Source organism: Oncorhynchus keta, chromosome 26, assembly GCF_023373465.1.
Source record: "Oncorhynchus keta strain PuntledgeMale-10-30-2019 chromosome 26, Oket_V2, whole genome shotgun sequence".
NCBI lineage: Eukaryota > Metazoa > Chordata > Actinopteri > Salmoniformes > Salmonidae > Oncorhynchus > Oncorhynchus keta.
The window spans coordinates 47,060,697-47,085,936 of NC_068446.1; the positions used below are offsets into that span (position 1 = coordinate 47,060,697).

At 48.8% G+C, this 25,240-nt stretch overlaps 1 protein-coding gene and 1 long non-coding RNA gene across 6 annotated transcripts in view; one reads left to right on the forward strand and one right to left on the reverse strand.

Annotated features, from left to right (window-relative positions):
- Positions 1-25,240, forward strand: part of megf11 (multiple EGF-like-domains 11) — a 400,084-nt gene that overhangs the window by 231,100 nt on the left and 143,744 nt on the right. Inside the window, exons 6-9 of the mRNA XM_052481104.1 lie at positions 1,783-2,029; positions 3,199-3,319; positions 8,903-9,039; positions 23,933-24,145. Of these exons, the coding sequence (XP_052337064.1) occupies positions 1,783-2,029; positions 3,199-3,319; positions 8,903-9,039; positions 23,933-24,145 (718 nt within the window). The remainder of the gene's footprint in view (positions 1-1,782; positions 2,030-3,198; positions 3,320-8,902; positions 9,040-23,932; positions 24,146-25,240) is intronic.
- LOC127912201 (uncharacterized) lies at positions 5,709-6,701 on the reverse strand. Of its 5 annotated transcripts, XR_008081524.1 has the most exons (4): positions 6,568-6,700; positions 6,086-6,278; positions 5,893-5,988; positions 5,709-5,747 (listed from the first exon to the last, which is right to left on the reverse strand). It is a non-coding gene; the product is annotated as an uncharacterized LOC127912201 (long non-coding RNA). The 5 variants fall into 5 exon arrangements; XR_008081522.1 differs by lacking the exons at positions 5,709-5,747; positions 5,893-5,988 and adding an exon at positions 5,765-5,844 and having other exon boundaries at positions 6,038-6,278; positions 6,568-6,697; XR_008081521.1 differs by lacking the exons at positions 5,709-5,747; positions 5,893-5,988 and adding an exon at positions 5,765-5,892 and having other exon boundaries at positions 6,038-6,278; positions 6,568-6,697.

Here is a 25,240-nt window from a genome sequence, read left to right on the forward strand (position 1 = left end):
TAGATGAGGAGTTTAGCAAGGACAGCTCTGTTCTCTGTTCTGCAGTCTGTCAACACTCATCTGTCTGGCTGCCTCACTGCAGTCAGTCAACACTCATCTGTCTGGCTGCCTAACTGCAGTCGGTCAACACTCATCTGTCTGGCTGCCTCACTGCAGTCGGTCAACACTCATCTGTCTGGCTGCCTCACTGCAGTCAGTCAACACTCATCTGTCTGGCTGCCTCACTGCAGTCTGTCAACACTCATCTGTCTGGCTGCCTCACTGCAGTCAGTCAACACTCATCTGTCTGGCTGCCTCACTGCAGTCGGTCAACACTCATCTGTCTGGCTGCCTCACTGCAGTCGGTCAACACTCATCTGTCTGGCTGCCTCACTGCAGTCGGTCAACACTCATCTGTCTGGCTGCCTCACTGCAGTCGGTCAACACTCATCTGTCTGGCTGCCTCACTGCAGTCGGTCAACACTCATCTGTCTGGCTGCCTAACTGCAGTCTGTCAACACTCGTCTGGCTGGCTGCCTAACTGCAGTCAGTCAACACTCATCTGTCTGGCTGCCTCACTGCAGTCGGTCAACACTCATCTGTCTGGCTGCCTCACTGCAGTCGGTCAACACTCATCTGTCTGGCTGCCTAACTGCAGTCGGTCAACACTCATCTGTCTGGCTGCCTCACTGCAGTCGGTCAACACTCATCTGTCTGGCTGCCTAACTGCAGTCTGTCAACACTCATCTGTCTGGCTGCCTCACTGCAGTCGGTCAACACTCGTCTGGCTGCCTCACTGCAGTCTGTCAACTCTCGTCTGTCTGGCTGCCTCACTGCAGTCTGTCAACACTCGTCTGGCGGCCTAACTGCAGTCTGTCTGGCGGCCTAACTGCAGTCTGTCTGGTTGACTAACTGCAGTCTGTCTGGTTGCCTAACTGCAGTCTGTCTGGTTGCCTAACTGCAGTCTGTCTGGTTGCCTAACTGCAGTCTGTCTGGTTGCATCCCAAATAGCACCTATTCCCTTTACAGTGGCCTAGTTCAGACCAGAGCTCTAGGGGATGCAGCCTCTACCAACCTTTATCTGTCAATGAGAACTTATCAGTGTGATCTCCCTGCTCCCTCAGCTCAGCTCTCTGCTCCCACAGCACAGCTCTCTGCTCCCTCAGCACAGCTCTCTGCTCCCTCAGCACAGCTCTCTGCTCCCTCAGCACAGCTCTCTGCTCCCTCAGCTCAGCTCTCTGCTCCCTCAGCACAGCTCCCTGCTCCCTCAGCTCAGCTCTCTGCTCCCTCAGCACAGCTCTCTGCTCCCTCAGCACAGCTCTCTGCTCCCTCAGCACAGCTCTCTGCTCCCTCAGCACAGCTCTCTGCTCCCTCAGCACAGCTCTCTGCTCCCTCAGCAGAGCTCTCTGCTCCTCAGCACAGCTCTCTGCTCCCTCAGCTCAGCACAGCTCCCTGCTCCCTCAGCACAGCTCTCTGCTCCCTCAGCTCAGCACAGCTCTCTGCTCCCTCAGCTCAGCACAGCTCCCTGCTCCCTCAGCACAGCTCTCTGCTCCCTCAGCACAGCTCTCTGCTCCCTCAGCACAGCTCTCTGCTCCCTCAGCACAGCTCTCTGCTCTCTAGGCTGGTTGTTGAACTCTGACCCCCGCTGTGTCTCCAGGCTGGTAGTTGAGGAGCATTGTGATTATATAACAGTGAATATACAGAGTGGTCCGTCTGGTCTCTCACCCCAGCTCCACACCCCGACGGGCCGATCTGCTTTCTGTTCTGTTCGTGTTGATTGTGTCTGTGTGTCTCCGTTCCCAGGTTGTCAGAGTGACTTCTGGGGCCCCCACTGCAGTAACCGGTGCCAGTGTCAAAACGAGGGCAAGTGTAACCCCATCACGGGGGCGTGTGTGTGTACAGATGGGTACCAGGGCTGGCGCTGCGAAGAGCCCTGTGAACCTGGGTACTATGGCAAGGCCTGCCATCTCATCTGCCAGTGTCTCAACGGAGCCACCTGCCATCATCAGACTGGAGACTGCATCTGTTCTCTGGGATACTCTGGAGCCTTGTCAGTACTGACACACACCACACACCACCACACACACACCACACACACCACACACACACCACACACCACCACACACTACACACCACACACCATACACCACACACCACCACACACACCACACACCACCACACCACACCACACACCACCACACACTACACACCACACACCATACACCACACACCACCACACCACACCACACACACCACACACCACCACACCACACACACCACACACCACCACACACACACCACACACCACCACACACACACCACACACCACCACACACTACACACCACACACCATACACCACACACCACCACACACACACACCACCACACACCACACACCACCACACCACACACCACACACCATACACCACCACACCACACACCACACACCATACACCACACACACACACCACCACACACCACACACCATACACCATACACCACCACACCACCACACCACACACCATACACCACACACCACACACCACCACACACCACACACCACCACACACACCACACACCACCACACACTACACACCACACACCACACACCACCACACACACCACACACCACCACACCACACACCACCACACACCATACACCACACACCACCACACCACACACCATACACCACACCACACACCACACCACACACACACCACACACACACCACACACCACCACACACCACACACCACCACACCACACACACACACCATACACCACACACCACACACACACACCACACACCACCACACCACACACCACACCACACACACACACACACCACACACACACCACACACCACACACCACACCACACACACACCACACACCACACACACACCACACACCACACACCACCACACCACACACCACACACCACACACCACCACACCACACACACCACACACCACACCACACACCACACACACACACACACACACCACACACCACACCACACACACCACACACCACACACCACACACCACACACCACCACAGACCACACACCACACACACACACCACACACCACACACCACACACACACACACACACACACACACACACACACACACCACACACACACACACACACACCCCATACCACCATACCACACAATGCGTGTGTGTTGTAAGCCAGTATCTGTTCTATCCCTTAGCTGTGGTGAGCGGTGTCCCAGTGGTAGTCATGGACAACGGTGTGATCAGAGCTGTTCCTGTCAGAACGGAGGATCCTGTCATCACGTCAGTGGAGAGTGTTCCTGTCCCGCTGGATGGACGGTAGGACATTGTTATCATGTTAACAACAGATAGAAAAGATGTACCCGATTTGACCTCTGTTGACCTACAGGATCACAAGAAATATGTCACTGTTTGACCTTCGTCTACAGAAAAAAAAACAATGAACTTCGGTTTGAGTGGTTATAATCAGACATTATCGTTGATCTACTTCTACCTCTTTAACTTCCTCTCTTCTCCCTCACTCTGTCATACCCCTAGTCTGTGTTCCTGTGTTCTTCCTCCTCAACTTCCTCTCCCTCACTCTGTCATACCCCCAGTCTGTGTTCCTGTGTTCTTCCTCCTCAACTTCCTCTCTTCTCCCTCACTCTGTCATACCCCTAGTCTGTGTTCATGTGTTCTTCCTCCTCAACTTCCTCTCTTCTCCCTCACTCTGTCATACCCCCAGTCTGTTTTCCTGTGTTCTTCCTCCTCAACTTCCTTTCTTCTTCCTCACTCTGTCATACCCCTAGTCTGTGTTCCTGTGCTCTTCCTCCTCAACTTCCTCTCTTCTCCCTCACTCTGTCATACCACTAGTCTGTGTTCCTGTGTTCTTCCTCCTCAACTTCCTCTCTTCTCCCTCACTCTGTCATACCTCTAGTCTGTTTTCCTGTGTTCTTCCTCCTCAACTTCCTCTCCCTCACTCTGTCATACCCCTAGTCTGTTTTCCTGTGTTCTTCCTCCTCAACTTCCTCTCCCTCACTCTGTCATACCCCTAGTCTGTGTTCCTGTGTTCTTCCTCCTCAACTTCCTCTCTTCTTCCTCACTCTGTCATACCACTAGTCTGTGTTCCTGTGTTCTTCCTCCTCAACTTCCTCTCTTCTCCCTCACTCTGTCATACCACTAATCTGTTTTCCTGTGTTCTTCCTCCTCAACTTCCTCTCCCTCACTCTGTCATACCCCTAGTCTGTGTTCCTGTGTTCTTCCTCCTCAACTTCCTCTCTTCTCCCTCACTCTGTCATACCACTAGTCTGTTTTCCTGTGTTCTTCCTCCTCAACTTCCTCTCCCTCACTCTGTCATACCCCTAGTCTGTTTTCCTGTGTTCTTCCTCCTCAACTTCCTCTCCCTCACTCTGTCATACCCCTAGTCTGTGTTCCTGTGTTCTTCCTCCTCAACTTCCTCTCTTCTTCCTCACTCTGTCATACCACTAGTCTGTGTTCCTGTGTTCTTCCTCCTCAACTTCCTCTCTTCTCCCTCACTCTGTCATACCACTAGTCTGTTTTCCTGTTTTCTTCCTCCTCAACTTCCTCTCTTCTTCCTCACTCTGTCATACCCCTAGCCTGTGTTCCTGTGTTCTTCCTCCTCAACTTCCTCTCTTCTCCCTCACTCTGTCATACCACTAGTCTGTTTTCCTGTGTTCTTCCTCCTCAACTTCCTCTCCCTCACTCTGTCATACCCCCAGTCTGTTTTCCTGTGTTCTTCCTCCTCAACTTCCTCTCTTCTCCCTCACTCTGTCATACCACTAGTCTGTTTTCCTGTTTTCTTCCTCCTCAACTTCCTCTCTTCTTCCTCACTCTGTCATACCACTAGTCTGTTTTCCTGTGTTCTTCCTCCTCAACTTCCTCTCCCTCACTCTGTCATACCACTAGTCTGTTTTCCTGTGTTCTTCCTCCTCAACTTCCTCTCCCTCACTCTGTCATACCACTAGTCTGTTTTCCTGTGTTCTTCCTCCTCAACTTCCTCTCTTCTACCTCACTCTGTCATACCCCCAGTCTGTTTTCCTGTGTTCTTCCTCCTCAACTTCCTCTCTTCTTCCTCACTCTGTCATACCACTAGTCTGTGTTCCTGTGTTCTTCCAATAATCTTGACTGTAATTTCATGTATTAATGTCTCTGTATCAAACAGATCCACTATACACCGAGTGTACAAAACATTAGGACAACACTGTTCTTTCCATGACATAGACTGCCCAGGTGAATCCAGGTGAAAGCTATGATCCCTTATTGATGTTGTTAAATCCACTTCAGACAGTGTAGATGAAGGGGGAGGAGACATGTAGATGAAGGGGAGGAGACATGTAGATGAAGGGGGAGGAGACATGTAGATGAAGGGGAGGAGACATGTAGATGAAGGGGAGGAGACATGTAGATGAAGGGGGAGGAGACATGTAGATGAAGGGGGAGGAGACAGGTTCATTTTTAAGCCTTGAGACAATTGAGACATGGATTGTGTGTGTCATTCAGATGGTGATCGGGCAAGACAAAAGATTTAAGTGTCTTTGAACGGGGTACGGTAGTCGGTGCCAGGCGCACCGGTTTGTGTCAAGAACTTCAACACTGCTGGGTTTTTCACACTCAAAATGATATCCTGTGTATCAAGAATGGTCCACCACCGAAAGGACATACAGCCAACTTGACACAACTGTGGGAAGCATTGAGACACATTGTAGAGTCAACATGGACCAGCATCCCTGTGGAACGCTTTAGACACCTTGTAGAGTCAACATGGGGCCAGCATCCCTGTGGAACGCTTTCAACACCTTGTAGAGTCAACATGGACCAGCATCCCTGTGGAACGCTTTCAACACCTTGTAGAGTCAACATGGACCAGCATCCCTGTGGAACGCTTTCAACACCTTGTAGAGTCAACATGGGCCAGCATCCCTGTGGAACGCTTTCAACACCTTGTAGAGTCAACATGGACCAGCATCCCTGTGGAACGCTTTAGACACCTTGTAGAGTCAACATGGGGCCAGCATCCCTGTGGAACGCTTTAGACACCTTGTAGAGTCAACATGGGCCAGCATCCCTGTGGAACGCTTTAGACACCTTGTAGAGTCAACATGGGCCAGCATCCCTGTGGAACGCTTTCAACACCTTGTAGAGTCAACATGGGCCAGCATCCCTGTGGAACGCTTTAGACACCTTGTAGAGTCAACATGGGCCAGCATCCCTGTGGAACGCTTTAGACACCTTGTAGAGTCAACATGGGGCCAGCATCCCTGTGGAACGCTTTCGACACCTTGTAGAGTCAACATGGACCAGCATCCCTGTGGAACGCTTTGGACACCTTGTAGAGTCAACATGGACCAGCATCCCTGTGGAACGCTTTCGACACCTTGTAGAGTCAACATGGGCCAGCATCCCTGTGGAACGCTTTGGACACCTTGTAGAGTCAACATGGACCAGCATCCCTGTGGAACGCTTTCAACACCTTGTAGAGTCCACATGGGGCCAGCATCCCTGTGGAACGCTTTCAACACCTTGTAGAGTCAACATGGACCAGCATCCCTGTGGAACGCTTTCGACACCTTGTAGAGTCAACATGGGGCCAGCATCCCTGTGGAACGCTTTCGACACCTTGTAGAGTCAACATGGACCAGCATCCCTGTGGAACGCTTTCAACACCTTGTAGAGTCAACATGAGCCAGCATCCCTGTGGAACGCTTTCAACACCTTGTAGAGTCAACATGGACCAGCATCCCTGTGGAACGCTTTCAACACCTTGTAGAGTCAACATGGACCAGCATCCCTGTGGAACGCTTTCGACACCTTGTAGAGTCAACATGGGCCAGCATCCCTGTGGAACGCTTTCAACACCTCGTAGAGTCAACATGGGCCAGCATCCCGGTGGAACGCTTTCAGCACCTTGTAGAGTCAACATGGGCCAGCATCCCTGTGGAACGCTTTCAGCACCTTGTAGAGTCAACATGGGCCAGCATCCCTGTGGAACGCTTTCAACACCTTGTAGAGTCCAGGTCCCGTACTAATTGAGGCTGTTCTGAGGGGAAAGGGGGGGGTGTAACTCAATATTAGGAAGGTTTTCTTAATGTTTTGTAGACTCAGTATACTGTATATTGTGTATATCAAGGCTCAGTGTCTGATCCAGTATATCAGGGCTCGGTGTCTGATCCAGTATATCAGGGCTCAGTGTCTGATCCAGTATATATATTTTGGTTGTGTTCCTCAGGGCTCAGTGTCTGATCCAATATATATATTCTGGTTGTGTTACTCAGGGCTCAGTGTCTGATTCACTATATATATTCTGGTTGTGTTACTCAGGGCTCAGTGTCTGATTCAGTATATATATTCTGGTTGTGTTCCTCAGGGCTCAGTGTCTGATCCAGTATATATATTCTGGTTGTGTTACTCAGGGCTCAGTGTCTGATCCACTATATATATTCTGGTTGTGTTCCTCAGGGCTCAGTGTCTGATCCAGTATATATATTCTGGTTGTGTTCCTCAGGGCTCAGTGGCTGATCCAGTATATATATTTTGGTTGTGTTCCTCAGGGCTCAATGTCTGATCCACTATATATATTCTGGTTGTGTTCCTCAGGGCTCAGTGTCTGATCCAGTATATATATTCTGGTTGTGTTCCTCAGGGCTCAGTGTCTTATCCAGTATATATATTCTGGTTGTGTTCCTCAGGGCTCAGTGTCTGATCCAGTATATATATTCTGGTTGTGTTACTCAGGGCTCAGTGTCTGATCCAGTATATATATTCTGGTTGTGTTCCTCAGGGCTCAGTGTCTGATCCAGTATATATATTCTGGTTGTGTTCCTCAGGGCTCAGTGTCTGATCCAGTATATTAGGGCTCGGTGTCTGATCCAGTATATATATTCTGGTTGTGTTACTCAGGGCTCAGTGTCTGATCCAGTATATATATTCTGGTTGTGTTCCTCAGGGCTCAGTGTCTGATCCAGTATATATATTCTGGCTGTGTTCCTCAGGGCTCAGTGTCTTATCCAGTATATATAATCTGGTTGTGTTCCTCAGGGCTCAGTGTCTGATCCAGTATATATAATCTGGTTGTGTTCCTCAGGGCTCAGTGTCTGATCCAGTATATTATGGCTCAGTGTCTGATCCAGTATATATATTCTGGTTGTGTTCCTCAGGGCTCAGTGTCTGATCCAGTATATATATTCTGGTTGTGTTCCTCAGGGCTCAGTCTCTTATCCAGTATATATATTCTGGTTGTGTTCCTCGGGGCTCAGTGTCTGATCCAGTATATATATTCTGGTTGTGTTCCTCGGGGCTCAGTGTCTGATCCAGTATATATATTCTGGTTGTGTTCCTCAGGGCTCAGTGTCTTATCCAGTATATATATTCTGGTTGTGTTCCTCAGGGATCAGTGTCTGATCCAGTATATCAGGGCTCAGTGTCTGATCCAGTATATATATTCTGGTTGTGTTCCTCGGGGCTCAGTGTCTGATCCAGTATATATATGCTGGTTGTGTTCCTCAGGGCTCAGTGTCTGATCCAGTATATTAGGGCTCAGTGTCTGATCCAGTATATATATTCTGGTTGTGTTACTCAGGGCTCAGTGTCTGATCCACTATATATATTCTGGTTGTGTTCCTCAGGGCTCAGTGTCTGATCCAGTATATATATTCTGGTTGTGTTCCTCAGGGCTCAGTGTCTGGTTCAGTATATATATTCTGGTTGTGTTCCTCAGGGCTCAGTGTCTGATCCAGTATATATATTCTGGTTGTGTTCCTCAGGGCTCAGTGTCTTATCCAGTACATATATTCTGGTTGTGTTCCTCAGGGCTCAGTGTCTGATCCAGTATATATATTCTGGTTGTGTTCCTCAGGGCTCAGTGTCTGATCCAGTATATATATATATTCTGTTTGTGTTCCTCAGGGCTCAGTGTGTGCCCAGCCGTGCCAAGTGGGCAAGTATGGCATCAACTGCAGCAAGGACTGCGCCTGCCTTAACGGTGGACTGTGTGACCATGTCGCTGGTCAGTGCCAGTGTACCCCAGGTTACAGTGGACGGAGGTATGTAGTTCATGTAGTTTATTACACTCTCTGCTTGACTACTGACTTACCGCTCTCTTTTTTTAACACCCTTTTTCTCCTCAATGTCTCGGTATCCACAATTGGTAGTTACAGTCTTGCCTCATCGCTGCAACTCCCGAACGAATTTGGGAGAAGCAAAAGGTCGAGAGCGTCTTTCTCCGAAACACAACCCAACCAAGCCGCACTGCTTCTTGACACAATGCCCACTTAACCCGGAAACACGGAGGAAACACCGTACACCTGGCAACCGTGTCAGCGCGCACTGCGCCCGGCAACACCACAGGAGTCGCTAGTGCGCGATGGGACAAGGATATCCCTGCCGGCCAAACCCTCCCCTAACCCGGACGATGCTGGGCCAATTGTGCATCGCCCCATGGGTCTCCCGGTCGTGGCTGGTCTCTTACTGCTCTTATTGCTCTTCCAGTGAAGCGTAAGGGATAAGGCCGGTTGTGTGACCACATCGCTGTGTAGTGCCAGTGCACAGCAGGCTACAGTTGGTGGAGGGTGAATTACAATCATACAACAGACCTTATTCTTATCATAGCCACAATTTTCATTATAATGAATGTGATCAAAATCTAGGCTTGCATGATTAGGATGAATCTAGTCTAGCGGGGTTAGGATGAATCTAGACTAGCGGGGTTAGGATAAATCTAGACTACCAGGGTGAGGATAAATCTAGACGAGAATGGTTAGGATGAATCTAGTCTAGCGGGGTTAGGATGAATCTAGACTAGCGGGGTTAGGATAAATCTAGACTACCAGGGTAAGGATAAATCTAGACTAGAATGGTTAGGATACATCTAGACTAGCATGGTTAGGATAAATCTAGACTAGAATGGTTAGGAAGAATCTAGACTAGCGGGGTTAGGATAAATCTAGACTAGAATGGTTAGGATAAATCTAGACTACCAGGGTTTGGATAAATCTAGACTAGAATGGTAAGGATACATCTAGACTAGCAGGGTTAGGATAAATCTAGACTAGAATGGTTAGGATAAATCTAGACTAGAATGGTTAGGATACATCTAGACTAGCAGGGTTAGGATAAATCTAGACTAGAATGGTTAGGATAAATCTAGAATGGTTAGGATAAATCTAGACTAGCAGGGTTAGGATAAATCTAGACTAGAATAGTTAGGATACATCTAGACTAGAATGGTTAGGAAGAATCTAGACTAGCGGGGTTAGGATAAATCTAGACTAGAATGGTTAGGATGAATCTAGACTAGCAGGGTTAGGATAAATCTAGACTAGAATGGTTAGGATACATCTAGACTAGAATGGTTAGGATAAATCTAGACTAGAATGGTTAGGATGAATCTAGACAAGCAGGGTTAGGATAAATCTAGACTAGCAGGGTTAGGATAAATCTAGACTAGCGGTTTAGGATAAAGCCGATATCTTCAGTTCCCTCAGACTGAGCTACCAGGGCAGGTTATCAGATCTCTTCAGTTCCCTCAGACTGAGCTACCAGGGCAGGTTATAGGATCTCTTCAGTTGCCCCAGACTGAGCTACCAGGGCAGGTTATAAGATCTCTTCAGTTCCCTCAGACTGAGCTACCAGTGCAGGTTATCAGATCTCTTCAGTTCCCTCAGACTGAGCTACCAGTGCAGGTTATAGGATCTCTTCAGTTCCCTCAGACTGAGCTACCAGGGCAGGTTATAGGATCTCTTCAGTTCCCCCAGACTGAGCTACCAGGGCAGGTTATAGGATGTCTTCAGTTCCCTCAGACTGAGCTACCAGTGCAGGTTATCAGATCTCTTCAGTTCCCTCAGACTGAGCTACCAGTGCAGGTTATAGGATCTCTTCAGTTCCCTCAGACTGAGCTACCAGGGCAGGTTATCAGATCTCTTCAGTTCCCTCAGACTGAGCTACCAGGGCAGGTTATCAGATCTCTTCAGTTCCCCCAGACTGAGCTACCAGGGCAGGCTATCAGATCTCTTCAGTTCCCCCAGACTGAGCTACCAGGGCAGGCTGTCTTCTCTTCAGTTCCCTCAGACTGAACTACCAGGGCAGGCTACCTTCTCTTCAGTTCCCTCAGACTGAGCTACCAGTGCAGGTTATCAGATCTCTTCAGTTCCCTCAGACTGAACTACCAGGGCAGGTTATCAGATCTCTTCAATTCCCTCAGACTGAGCTACCAGTGCAGGCTACCTTCTCTTCAGTTCCCTCAGACTGAGCTACCAGTGCAGGTTATCAGATCTCTTCAGTTCCCTCAGATTGAGCTACCAGTGCAGGCTACCTTCTCTTCAGTTCCCTCAGACTGAGCTACCAGTGCAGGTTATCAGATCTCTTCAGTTCCCTCAGACTGAGCTACCAGGGCAGGCTACCTTCTCTTCAGTTCCCTCAGACTGAGCTACCAGTGCAGGCTATCAGATCTCTTCAGTTCCCTCAGACTGAGCTACCAGGGCAGGTTATCAGATCTCTTCAGTTCCCTCAGACTGAGCGACCAGGGCAGGTTATCAGATCTCTTCAGTTCCCTCAGACTGAGCTACCAGTGCAGGTTATCAGATCTCTTCAGTTCCCTCAGACTGAACTACCAGTGCATGTTATCAGATCTCTTCAGTTCATTCAGACTGAGCTACCAGTTCAGGTTATCAGATCTCTTCAGTTCCCTCAGACTGAGCTACCAGTGCAGGTTATCAGATCTCTTCAATTCCCCCAGACTGAGCTACCAGGGCAGGCTATCTTCTCTTCAGTTCCCTCAGACTGAGCTACCAGTGCAGGTTATCAGATCTCTTCAGTTCCCTCAGACTGAGCTACCAGGGCAGGTTATCAGATCTCTTCAGTTCCCTCAGACTGAGCTACCAGTGCAGGTTATCAGATCTCTTCAGTTCCCTCTGACTGAGCTACCAGTGCAGGCTACCTTCTCTTCAGTTCCCTCAGACTGAGCTACCAGGGCAGGTTATCAGATCTCTTCAGTTCCCTCAGACTGAACTACCAGCGCAGGTTATCAGATCTCTTCAATTCCCTCAGGCTGAACTACCAGTGCAGGTTATCAGATCTCTTCAATTCCCTCAGACTGAGCTACCAGGGCAGGTTATCAGATCTCTTCAGTTCCCTCAGACTGAGCTACCAGGGCAGGTTATCAGATCTCTTCAGTTCCCTCAGACTGAGCTACCAGGGCAGGTTATCAGATCTCTTCAGTTCCCCCAGACTGAGCTACCAGTGCAGGTTATAGGTTCTCTTCAGTTCCCTCAGACTGAGCTACCAGGGCAGGTTATAGGATCTCTTCAGTTCCCCCAGACTGCAGGTTATAGGATCTCTTAGTTCCCCAGGGCAGGCTATCTTCAGTTCCCCAGACTGAGCTCTTCAGATCTCTTCAGTTCCCCAGACTGAGCTACCAGGGCAGGCTATCAGATCTCTTCAGTTCCCTCAGACTGAGCTTCCAGTGCAGGTTATCAGATCTTTTCAGTTCCCTCAGACTGAGCTACCAGGGCAGGTTATCAGATCTCTTCAGTTCCCTCAGACTGAGCTACCAGTGCAGGTTATCAGATCTGTTCAGTTCCCTCAGACTGAGCTACCAGGGCAGGTTATCAGATCTCTTCAGTTCCCTCAGACTGAGCTACCAGTGCAGGTTATCAGATCTCTTCAGTTCCCTCAGACTGAGCTACCAGTGCAGGCTATCAGATCTCTTCAGTTCCCTCAGACTGAGCTACCAGGGCAGGCTATCAGATCTCTTCAGTTCCCTCAGACTGAGCTACCAGGGCAGGTTATCAGATCTCTTCAGTTCCCTCAGACTGAGCTACCAGGCCAGGTTATCAGATCTCTTCAGTTCCCTCAGACTGAGCTACCAGGGCAGGCTATCAGATCTCTTCAGTTCCCTCAGACTGAGCTACCAGTGCAGGTTAACAGATCTCTTCAGTTCCCTCAGACTGAGCTACCAGTGCAGGTTATCAGATCTCTTCAGTTCCCTCAGACTGAGCTACCAGGGCAGGCTACCTTCTCTTCAGTTCCCTCAGACTGAGCTACCAGGGCAGGCTACCTTCTCTTCAGTTCCCTCAGACTGAGCTACCAGGGCAGGCTACCTTCTCTTCAGTTCCCTCAGACTGAGCTACCAGGGCAGGCTATCAGATCTCTTCAGTTCCCTCAGACTGAACTACCAGGGCAGGTTATCAGATCTCTTCAGTTCCCTCAGACTGAACTACCAGGGCAGGTTATCAGATCTCTTCAGTTCCCTCAGACTGAGCTACCAGGGCAGGTTATCAGATCTCTTCAGTTCCCTCAGACTGAGCTACCAGGGCAGGCTATCAGATCTCTTCAGTTCCCTCAGACTGAGCTACCAGGGCAGGCTACCTTCTCTTCAGTTCCCTCAGACTGAGCTACCAGGGCAGGCTATCAGATCTCTTCAGTTCCCTCAGACTGAGCTACCAGGGCAGGCTACCTTCTCTTCAGCCTAAAGCCACCTGGATAAAAACTCTTCCAGAACACAGCTTTCTGTCTCTTTTAATATTTGGCTAAACTGCCCTCATTCATTTAGTGAAGTGACAGGTGAATTAACCTGAAATAGAGTTAGACTGTATTAATCCCCTACGCTACACTACACCCACCTCTCTGCCTGGAGTACTACTTTACCCAGACTTCAATAGGGTACCATTTGGGAGACACAACCCAGTCTGAAGCCAATGTCATTTAAACATGAAACATAACTAGTCCATGTGATAATGTAATTGAGCTATCTATCTGGCTGCTAATGGTTCTGCTGGACACCTGAGATCGATGCCGTGCCAGGGATGGTATATTTAAGGTCCTGTAGAAGTCTCCTCTTAGGAATCTCTCTCTCTCTCTCTGTCTCTCTCTCTCTCAGCCTCTCTCTGTCTCTCTCTCTCTCTCTCTCTCTCTCTCTCTCTCTCTCTCTCTCTCTCACTTTCTGTCTCTCTCTCTTTCCCTCTGGCTCTGTCGCTTTCTCTCTCTCTCTCTGTCTCTCTCTCTCTCTCTCTGTTGCTTTCTCTCTGTCTCTCTCTCTCACTTTCTGTCTCTCTCTCTCTCTGTCTCTCTCTCTCTCTCTCTCTCTCTCTCTCTCTCTCTCTCTCTCTCTCTCTCTCTGTCTCTCTCTGTCTCTCTGTCTCTCTCTCCATGCTGAGAAACCGGCCTACTTTGATTAGAGTCATGCAGCTGGGCTCACCTTGGATAACCCTTGTGGTGGTTTAGAGTAGGTCTGATTGTTATTGGTACTCTGAACCTCACCTAGACTGACTGGATGACAATCTCACCCTGAAGGGACCTGGGGGGTCTGCCTGGGAGGGCTGCCTGGGGGGTCTGCCTGGGGGAAGTGAAACGATGCAGTTAATCTGAAGTGCTTTTAAATGTATTTTTTATTTATTTAACGTTTCTAAATTGCTTTCAACACATAATTTACAAGCGCATTGCATGTGGGTGTAGTGTAGTGACGGCACCCCATCAGAAGAGGAGGCTTTGAATCGGGGCTAATGGCTAATGGCTAATGGCTAATGGCTAATGGCTAATGGCTAATGGCTAATGGCTAATGGCTAATGTAAATTACACTATAGGGACTTGGGAATACGATGTCATTGCTAAAGTAGGCACATATTTAGTAGAAAACAGCTTCGCCATCATCATCATTATCATCATCATCATCATCATCATCATGTTGTCAAATATACTTTAGACAGACGGCAACGTTGTCAATAGAATGTTCTTCAAAAATAGCTAGCAATGCAAACGATAGCTAACTAAAATCTGGAGGTCTCCCCTCAAGCTTAGCTAGCTAGCGTTATACTGCATCTACACAATACTAACGATAGCTAGCTAGCTAGCGTTATACTGCATCTACACAATACTAACGATAGCTAGCAAGCTAGCGTTATACTGCATCTACACAATGCTAATGATAGCTAGCTAGCGTTATACTGCATCTACACAATGCTACCGATAGCTAGCTAGCGTTATACTGCATCTACACAATGCTAACGATAGCTAGATAGCTAGCGTTATGCTGCATCTACACAATGCTAACGATAGCTAGCTAGCTAGTGTTATACTGCATCTACACAATGCTAACGATAGCTAGCTAGCTAGCGTTATACTGCATCTACACAATGCTAACGATAGCTAGCTAGCGTTATACTGCATCTACACAATGCTAACGATAGCTAGCTAGCGTTATACAGCATCTACACTCAATCTGGTGACATTCAAATGATGACACTAATTATTTGCTTTTCTTTAGAAATGTCATTATGTTTTCAACCCACCGTAATAAACGTTAGACCTAGGCAAGTCAGTTAAGAACAAATTCTTATTTTACAACCTCTACACTCTAACCACTAGGCTACCTGCCACCTCTACTCTCTAACCACTAGGCTACCTGCCACCTCTACACTCTAACCACTAGGCTACCTGCCACTTCTACACTCTAACCACTAGGCTACCTGCCACCTCTACACTCTAACCACTAGGCTACCTGCCACCTCTACACTCTAACCACTAGGCTACCTGCCACCTCTACACTCTAACCACTAGGCTACCTGCCACCTCTACACTCTAACCACTAGGCTACCTGCCACCTCTACACTCTAACCACTAGGCTACCTGCCACCTCTACACTCTAATCACTAGGCTACCTGCCACCTCTACACTCTAACCACTAGGCTACCTACCACCTCTACACTCTAACCACTAGGCTACCTGCCACCTCTACACTCTAACCACTAGGCTACCTGCCACCTCTACACTCTAACCACTAGGCTACCTGCCACCTCTACACTCTAACCACTAGACTACCTGCCACCTCTACACTCTAACCACTAGGCTACCTGCCACCTCTACACTCTAACCACTAGGCTACCTGCCCCCTCTACACTCTAATCACTAGGCTACCTGCCACCTCTACACTCTAACCACTAGGCTACCTGCCACCTCTACACTCTAACCACTAGGCTACCTGCGACCTCTACACTCTAACCACTAGGCTACCTGCCTCCTCTACACTCTAACCACTAGGCTACCCTGCCACCTCTACACTCTAACCACTAGGCTACCTGCCACCTCTACACTCTAACCACTAGGCTACCTGCCACCTCTACACTCTAATCACTAGACTAACTGCCACCTCTACACTCTAACCACTAGGCTACCTGCCACCTCTACACTCTAACCACTAGGCTACCCTGCCACCTCTACACTCTAACCACTAGGCTACCTGCCACCTCTACACTCTAACCACTAGGCTACCTGCCACCTCTACACTCTAATCACTAGGCTACCTGCCACCTCTACACTCTAACCACTAGGCTACCTGCCTCCTCTACACTCTAACCACTAGGCTACCTGTCACCTCTACACTCTAACCACTAGGCTACCTGCCACCTCTACACTCTAACCACTAGACTACCTGCCGCCCCTACACTCTAACCACTAGGCTACCTGTCACCTCTACACTCTAACCACTAGGCTACCTGCCACCTCTACACTCTAACCACTAGGCTACCTGCCACCTCTACACTCTAACCACTAGGCTACCTGCCACCTCTACACTCTAACCACTAGGCTACCTGCCACCTCTACACTCTAACCACTAGGCTACCTGCCACCTCTACACTCTAACCACTAGGCTACCTGCCACCTCTACACTCTAACCACTAGGCTACCTGCCACCTCTACACTCTAACCACTAGGCTACCTGCCACCTCTACACTCTAACCACTAGGCTACCTGCCACCTCTACACTCTAACCACTAGGCTACCTGCCTCCTCTACACTCTAACCACTAGGCTACCTGCCTCCTCTACACTCTAACCACTAGGCTACCTGCCTCCTCTACACTCTAACCACTAGGCTACCTGCCTCCTCTACACTCTAACCACTAGGCTACCTGCCACCTCTACACTCTAACCACTAGGCTACCTGCCACCTCTACACTCTAACCACTAGACTACCTGCCGCCCCTACACTCTAACCACTAGGCTACCTGTCACCTCTACACTCTAACCACTAGGCTACCTGCCACCTCTACACTCTAACCACTAGACTACCTGCCTCCTCTACACTCTAACCACTAGGCTACCTGCCACCTCTACACTCTAACCACTAGGCTACCTGCCACCTCTACACTCTAACCACTAGGCTACCTGCCACCTCTACACTCTAACCACTAGACTACCTACCACCTCTACACTCTAACCACTAGACTACCTGCCACCTCTACACACTAACCACTAGGCTACCTGCCACCTCTACACTCTAACCACTACACTACCTGCCACCTCTACACTCTAACCACTAGACTACCTGCCACCCCTACACCCTAACCACTAGACTACCTGCCGCCCCTACATTCTAACCACTAGACTTCTACCACCTCTACACTCTAACCACTAGGCTACCTGCCACCTCTACACTCTAACCACTAGGCTACCTGCCACCTCTACACTCTAACCACTAGGCTACCTACCACCTCTACACTCTATCCACGAGACTACCTGCCACCTCTACACTCTAACCACTAGGCTACCTGCCACCTCTACACTGTAACCACTAGGCTACCTGCCACCTCTACACTCTAACCACTAGGGTACCTGCCACCTCTACACTGTAACCACTAGGCTACCTGCCACCTCTACACTCTAACCACTAGGGTACCTGCCACCTCTACACTCTAACCACTAGGCTACCTGCCACCTCTACACTCTAACCACTAGGCTCTACCTGCCACCTCTACACTCTAACCACTAGACTACCTGCCACCTCTACACTCTAACCACTACACTACCTGCCTCCTCTACACTCTAACCACTAGACTACCTGCCACCTCTACACTCTAACCACTAGACTACCTGCCACCTCTACACTCTAACCACTAGGCTACCTGCCACCTCTACACTCTAACCACTAGACTACCTGCCACCTCTACACTCTAACCACTAAACTACCTGCCACCTCTACACTCTAACCACTAGACTACCTGCCACCTCTACACTCTAACCACTATACTACCATGCCACCTCTACACTCTAACCACTAGGCTACCTGCCACCTCTACGCTCTAACCACTAGGCTACCTGTCACCTCTACACTCTAACCACTAGGCTACCTGCCACCTCTACACTCTAACCATTAGACTACCTGCCGCCCCTACACCCTAACCACTAGACTACCTGCCGCCCCTACACCCTAACCACTAGACTACCTACCACCTCTACACTCTAACCACTAGACCACCTACCACCTCTACACTCTTACCACTAGTCTACCTACACCACCTCTACGCTCTAACCACTAGGCTACCTACCACCTCTACACTCTAACCACTAGACTACCTACACCACCTCTACACTCTAACCACTAGACTACCTGCCACCTCTACACTCTAACCACTAGGCTACCTGCCACCTCTACACTCTAACCACTAGACTACCTGCCACCTCTACACTCTAACCACTAGGCTACCTGCCACCTCTACACTCTAACCACTAGGCTACCTGCCACCTCTACACTCTAACCACTAGACTACCTACCACCTCTACACTCTAACCACTAGACTACCTGCCACCTCTACACTCTAACCACTAGACTACCTGCCACCCCTACACCCTAACCACTAGGCTACCTGCCTCCTCTACACTCTAACCACTAGGCTACCTGCCACCTCTACACTCTAACCACTAGGCTACCTGCCTCCTCTACACTCTAACCACTAGGCTACCTGCCACCTCTACACTCTAACCACTAGGCTACCTGCCACCTCTACACTCTAACCACTAGGCTACCTGCCTCCTCTACACTCTAACCACTATACTACCTGCCACCTCTACGCTCTAACCACTAGACTACCTGCCACCTCTACACTCTAACCACTAGGCTACCTGCCACCTCTACGCTCTAACCACTAGGCTACCTGCCTCCTCTACACTCTAACCACTAGACTACCTGCCACCTCTACACTCTAACCACTAGGCTACCTGCCACCTCTACACTCTAACCACTAGGCTACCTACCACATCTACGCTCTAACCACTACACTACCTGCCTCCTCTACACTCTAACCACTAGGCTACCTGCCTCCTCTACACTCTAACCACTAGGCTACCTGCCACCTCTACACTCTAACCACTAGGCTACCTGCCACCTCTACACTCTAACCACTAGGCTACCAGCCACCTCTACACTCTAACCACTAGGCTACCTGCCACCTCTACACTCTAACCACTAGGCTACCTACCACATCTACGCTCTAACCACTACACTACCTGCCTCCTCTACACTCTAACCACTAGGCTACCTGCCTCCTCTACACTCTAACCACTAGGCTACCTGCCACCTCTACACTCTAACCACTAGGCTACCTGCCACCTCTACACTCTAACCACTAGGCTACCTACCACCTCTACACTCTAACCACTAGGCTACCTACCACCTCTACACTCTAACCACTAGACTACCTGCCACCTCTACACTCTAACCACTAGGCTACCTGCCACCTCTACACTCTAGCCACTAGACTACCATGCCACCTCTACACTCTAACCACTAGACTACCTGCCACCTCTACACTCTAGCCACTAGACTACCCTGCCTCCTCTACACTCTAACCACTAGGCTACCTGCCTCCTCTACACTCTAACCACTAGGCTACCTGCCACCTCTACACTCTAACCACTAGGCTACCTGCCTCCTCTACACTCTAACCACTAGGCTACCTGCCTCCTCTACACTCTAACCACTAGGCTACCTGCCTCCTCTACACTCTAACCACTAGGCTACCTGCCACCTCTACACTCTAACCACTAGGCTACCTGCCACCTCTACACTCTAGCCACTAGACTACCTGCCACCTCTACACTCTAACCACTAGACTACCTGCCACCTCTACACTCTAGCCACTAGACTACCATGCCACCTCTACACTCTAACCACTAGACTACCTGCCACCTCTACACTCTAACCACTAGACTACCTGCCACCTCTACACTCTAGCCACTAGACTACCATGCCACCTCTACACTCTAACCACTAGGCTACCTGCCACCTCTACACTCTAACCACTAGGCTACCTGCCACCTCTACACTCTAACCACTAGGCTACCTGCCACCTCTACACTCTAACCACTAGACTACCTGCCACCTCTACACTCTAACCACTAGACTACCTGCCACCTCTACACTCTAGCCACTAGACTACCATGCCACCTCTACACTCTAACCACTAGGCTACCATGCCACCTCTACACTCTAACCACTAGGCTACCTGCCACCTCTACACTCTAACCACTAGGCTACCTGCCACCTCTACACTCTAACCACTAGACAACCTGCCACTTCTACGTTCTAACCACTAGGCTACCTGCCACCTCTACACTCTAACCACTAGGCTACCTGCCACCTCTACACTCTAACCACTAGACTACCTGCCACCTCTACATTCTAACCACTAAACTACCTGCCACCTCTACACTCTAACCACTAGACTACCTGCCACCTCTACATTCTAACCACTAAACTACCTGCCACCTCTACACTCTAACCACTAGACTACCTACCACCTCTACACTCTAACCTCTAGGCTACCTGCCACCTCTACACTCTAACCACTAGACTACCTACCACCTCTACACTCTAACCACTAGGCTACCTGCCATCTCTACACTCTAACTAACCACTAGGCTACCTGCCACCTCTACACTCTAACCACTAGGCTACCTGCCACTTCTACACTCTAACCACTAGGCTACCTGCCTCCTCTAAACTCTAACCACTAGACTACCTACCACCTCTACACTCTAACCACTAGACTACCTGCCACCTCTACACTCTAACCACTAGACTACCTGCCACCTCTACATTCTAACCACTAAACTACCTGCCACCTCTACACTCTAACCACTAGACTACCTACCACCTCTACACTCTAACCACTAGGCTACCTACCACTTCTACACTCTAACCACTAGTCTACCTGCCACCTCTACACTCTAACCACTAGGCTACCTGCCACTTCTACGCTCTAACCACTAGGCTACCTGCCACCTCTACACTCTAACCACTAGGCTACCTGCCACCTCTACACTCTAACCACTAGGCTACCTACCACCTCTACACTCTAACCACTAGGCTACCTGCCACCTCTACACTCTAACTAACCACTAGGCTACCTGCCACCTCTACACTCTAACCACTAGGCTACCTGCCACTTCTACACTCTAACCACTAGGCTACCTGCCTCCTCTACACTCTAACCACTAGGCTACCTGCCACCTCTACACTCTAACCACTAGGCTACCCTGCCACATCTACACTCTAACCACTAGGCTACCTGCCACCTCTACACTCTAACCACTAGGCTACCTGCCACCTCTACACTCTAACCACTAGGCTACCTGCCGCCTCTACACTCTAACCACTAGGCTACCTGCCACCTCTACACTCTAACCACTAGACTACCTACCACCTCTACACTCTAACCACTAGGCTACCTGCCACTTCTACACTCTAACCACTAGGCTACCTGCCACCTCTACACTCTAACCACTAGCCTACCTGCCACTTCTACACTCTAACCACTAGGCTACCTACCACTTCTACACTCTAACCACTAGGCTACCTGCCACCTCTACACTCTAACCACTAGGCTACCTGCCACCTCTACACTCTAACCACTAGCCTACCTGCCACTTCTACACTCTAACCACTAGGCTACCTACCACTTCTACACTCTAACCACTAGGCTACCTGCCACTTCTACGCTCTAACCACTAGGCTACCTGCCACCTCTACACTCTAACCACTAGGCTACCTGCCACCTCTACACTCTAACCACTAGGCTACCTACCACCTCTACACTCTAACCACTAGGCTACCTGCCACCTCTACACTCTAACTAACCACTAGGCTACCTGCCACCTCTACACTCTAACCACTAGGCTACCTGCCACTTCTACACTCTAACCACTAGGCTACCTGCCTCCTCTACACTCTAACCACTAGGCTACCTGCCACCTCTACACTCTAACCACTAGGCTACCCTGCCACATCTACACTCTAACCACTAGGCTACCTGCCACCTCTACACTCTAACCACTAGGCTACCTGCCACCTCTACACTCTAACCACTAGGCTACCTGCCGCCTCTACACTCTAACCACTAGGCTACCTGCCACCTCTACACTCTAACCACTAGACTACCTACCACCTCTACACTCTAACCACTAGGCTACCTGCCACTTCTACACTCTAACCACTAGGCTACCTGCCACCTCTACACTCTAACCACTAGCCTACCTGCCACTTCTACACTCTAACCACTAGGCTACCTACCACTTCTACACTCTAACCACTAGGCTACCTGCCACCTCTACACTCTAACCACTAGACTACCTGCCTCCTCTACACTCTAACCACTAGGCTACCTGCCACTTCTACACTCTAACCACTAGGCTACCTGCCACCTCTACACTCTAACCACTAGGCTACCTGCCACCTCTACACTCTAACCACTAGGCTACCTGCCACTTCTACACTCTAACCACTAGGCTACCTGCCACCTCTACACTCTAACCACTAGACTACCTGCCTCCTCTACACTCTAACCACTAGGCTACCTGCCACCTCTACACTCTAACCACTAGGCTACCTGCCACCTCCACACTCTAACCACTAGGCTACCTGCCACCTCTACACTCTAACCACTAGGCTACCTGCCACCTCTACACTCTAACCACTAGGCTACCTGCCACCTCTACACTCTAACCACCTCACGGTCTGATTTCAATATTGTGGCCAGTAAAATGTTACGACTTTCTTCGTCCAGACATTTGGACTCATTATTTCATGTTCATTAAACCAGCACAAGTTCTTTGTTTGCAAGGAATGCAAAGTGAAAGATTCTACATGGAACAAGATAAATAAAAAAAATGGGTTATGTGTTTGTATTTGTGTTGTTTAACCAGACAGGAAGTGGAGTCGAACTTTAACTTTGTTTTAATAATTTAATAATGAAATAGAACACTTCAATCATATATTTGTTTTCAACAAACATTGTTTTTTTTTCAATTGAGAAAAATTTATAATTATAATATTTTAATTGTAATATAATTGTGGTCATTTTTTTGGGGGGGGGGTGTTTGTCCAAAGAGTATTTTTTTATATATATATATATTTTTTTTTACAGTTTAGTAGTCTGACTGTCTGTCTCGGTGGGGGTCTTAATATTTACAGTCTCTTCAATCCGGTTAGGTCACTGAACATAGTCACTGGGTCTTCACTTGTTTATAGAGGCTGGACTTTTACCACTATATTACTATTGTTATTCCTTATCATGCGCGCACAAACACGGATTTCCAAGACTGTGTCTGTCTGCTAAAACTGATATTTCTTATTTGTTTTTGAAGTTACAAGCCTGAAGCCTTGAACATAGACTGCTGACACCTGGTGGAATCCATAGGAATTGCACCCAGGGAGCTAATTCTCAAAATGACCTTTCTCTTGCATTTCTAAGAGGATGGACTCTCAAAAACAAAAACAACAATTCTAGTTGGTTTTTCATTGTATTTTCTCCTTTCTTCTCATATCAATTGTGTTATAGGTGTTTTCTTCCCAATGGTATGCATATCCCCAATGGTATGCATATCCCCAATGGTATGCATATCCCCAATGGTATGCATATCCCCAATGGTATGCATATCCTGGCTTCGGGGCCTGAGCAACAGGCAGTTTAGGCAGTTTACTTTGGGCACATCATTCAGGCAGGAAGTGGAGAGAAAAGGGGCCCTAAGAAGTTTTAGGGGCTAGACTTTTACCACTATAGTACTATTGTTATTCCCTATAGATGCCAGGAAGAGTACCTGGTACGGTCCTACGGCCCCTAGTGCAGGCTGAGGTGTGACTCTCTTCTCCCCTCCCTGTCCTCTCTAGATGCCAGGAGGAGTGTCCGGTGGGCTGGTACGGTCCTCAGTGCAGCCTGCGTTGTGACTGTCAGAACGGTGCTAAGTGTTACCATATCAACGGAGCGTGTCTCTGTGACACGGGCTTTAAAGGACCTCACTGTCAGGAGAGGTTCTGTCCTCCAGGCCTGTACGGACTCATCTGTGACAAGTACTGTCCCTGTAACGCCTCCAACACTGTCGGGTACGTAGGACATTACACTGACTACCCCTGACTGAGATCATGTCATTTTCATTGTAGTTAATTATCACGTTTCCTACGCTAAACTATGTAGAATATTGGCCTGTTGAAAACTACAAATCCCTACTACATCACACAGTTCAGTCTGGATCTGATTTATCTCTAGAGAAACTACAACTCCCTACGACATCACACAGTTCAGTCTGGATCTGATTTATCTCTAGAGAAACTACAACTCCCTACTACATCACACAGTTCAGGCTGGATCTGATTTATCTCTAGAGAAACTACAACTCCCTACTACATCACACAGTTCAGGCTGGATCTGATTTATCTCTAGAGAAACTACAACTCCCTACTACATCACACAGTTCAGTCTGGGTCTGATTTATCTCTAGAGAAACTACAACTCCCTACTACATCACACAGTTCAGTCTGGATCTGATTTATCTCTAGAGAAACTACAACTCCCTACGACATCACACAGTTCAGTCTGGATCTGATTTATCTCTAGAGAAACTACAACTCCCTACTACATCACACAGTTCAGTCTGGATCTGATTTATCTCTAGGGAAACTGTGAAATGTGCGCATTGAGCTCACAGAAAAAAAAACTAACGAAATGGAATTCAAATAATTTAACCGATGTTTGTCAATTATTTCTTAAAGAAAAATAATAATAATAAAGAATAAAAAATAAAGAACAAAAATAAATGACTTAAATGTAAATGTAAAGAGAGTCCCGGTAATTTATTGGGTAAATAACCAACATTTTCGGGTTCACTGTGTAAAGGGTATATTTAAAAAAGGAAAAATAACAGAAATGTTGGTGAATTGAAGCACTAATGCTCATCATCACAGTCTGTGTAAAGGAGAAAAGGCAGAACTTGAGCCTCTGAGGGCTATAGGAGCACGTTGGTCAGGATGGATGCTGTAGGAGCACGTTGGTCAGGATGGATGCTGTAGGAGCACGTTGGTCAGGATGGATGCTGTAGGAGCACGTTGGTCAGGATGGATGGATGGATGGATGGATGGATGGATGGATGGATGGATGGATGGATGGATGGATGGATGCTATAGGAGCACGTTGGTCAGGAT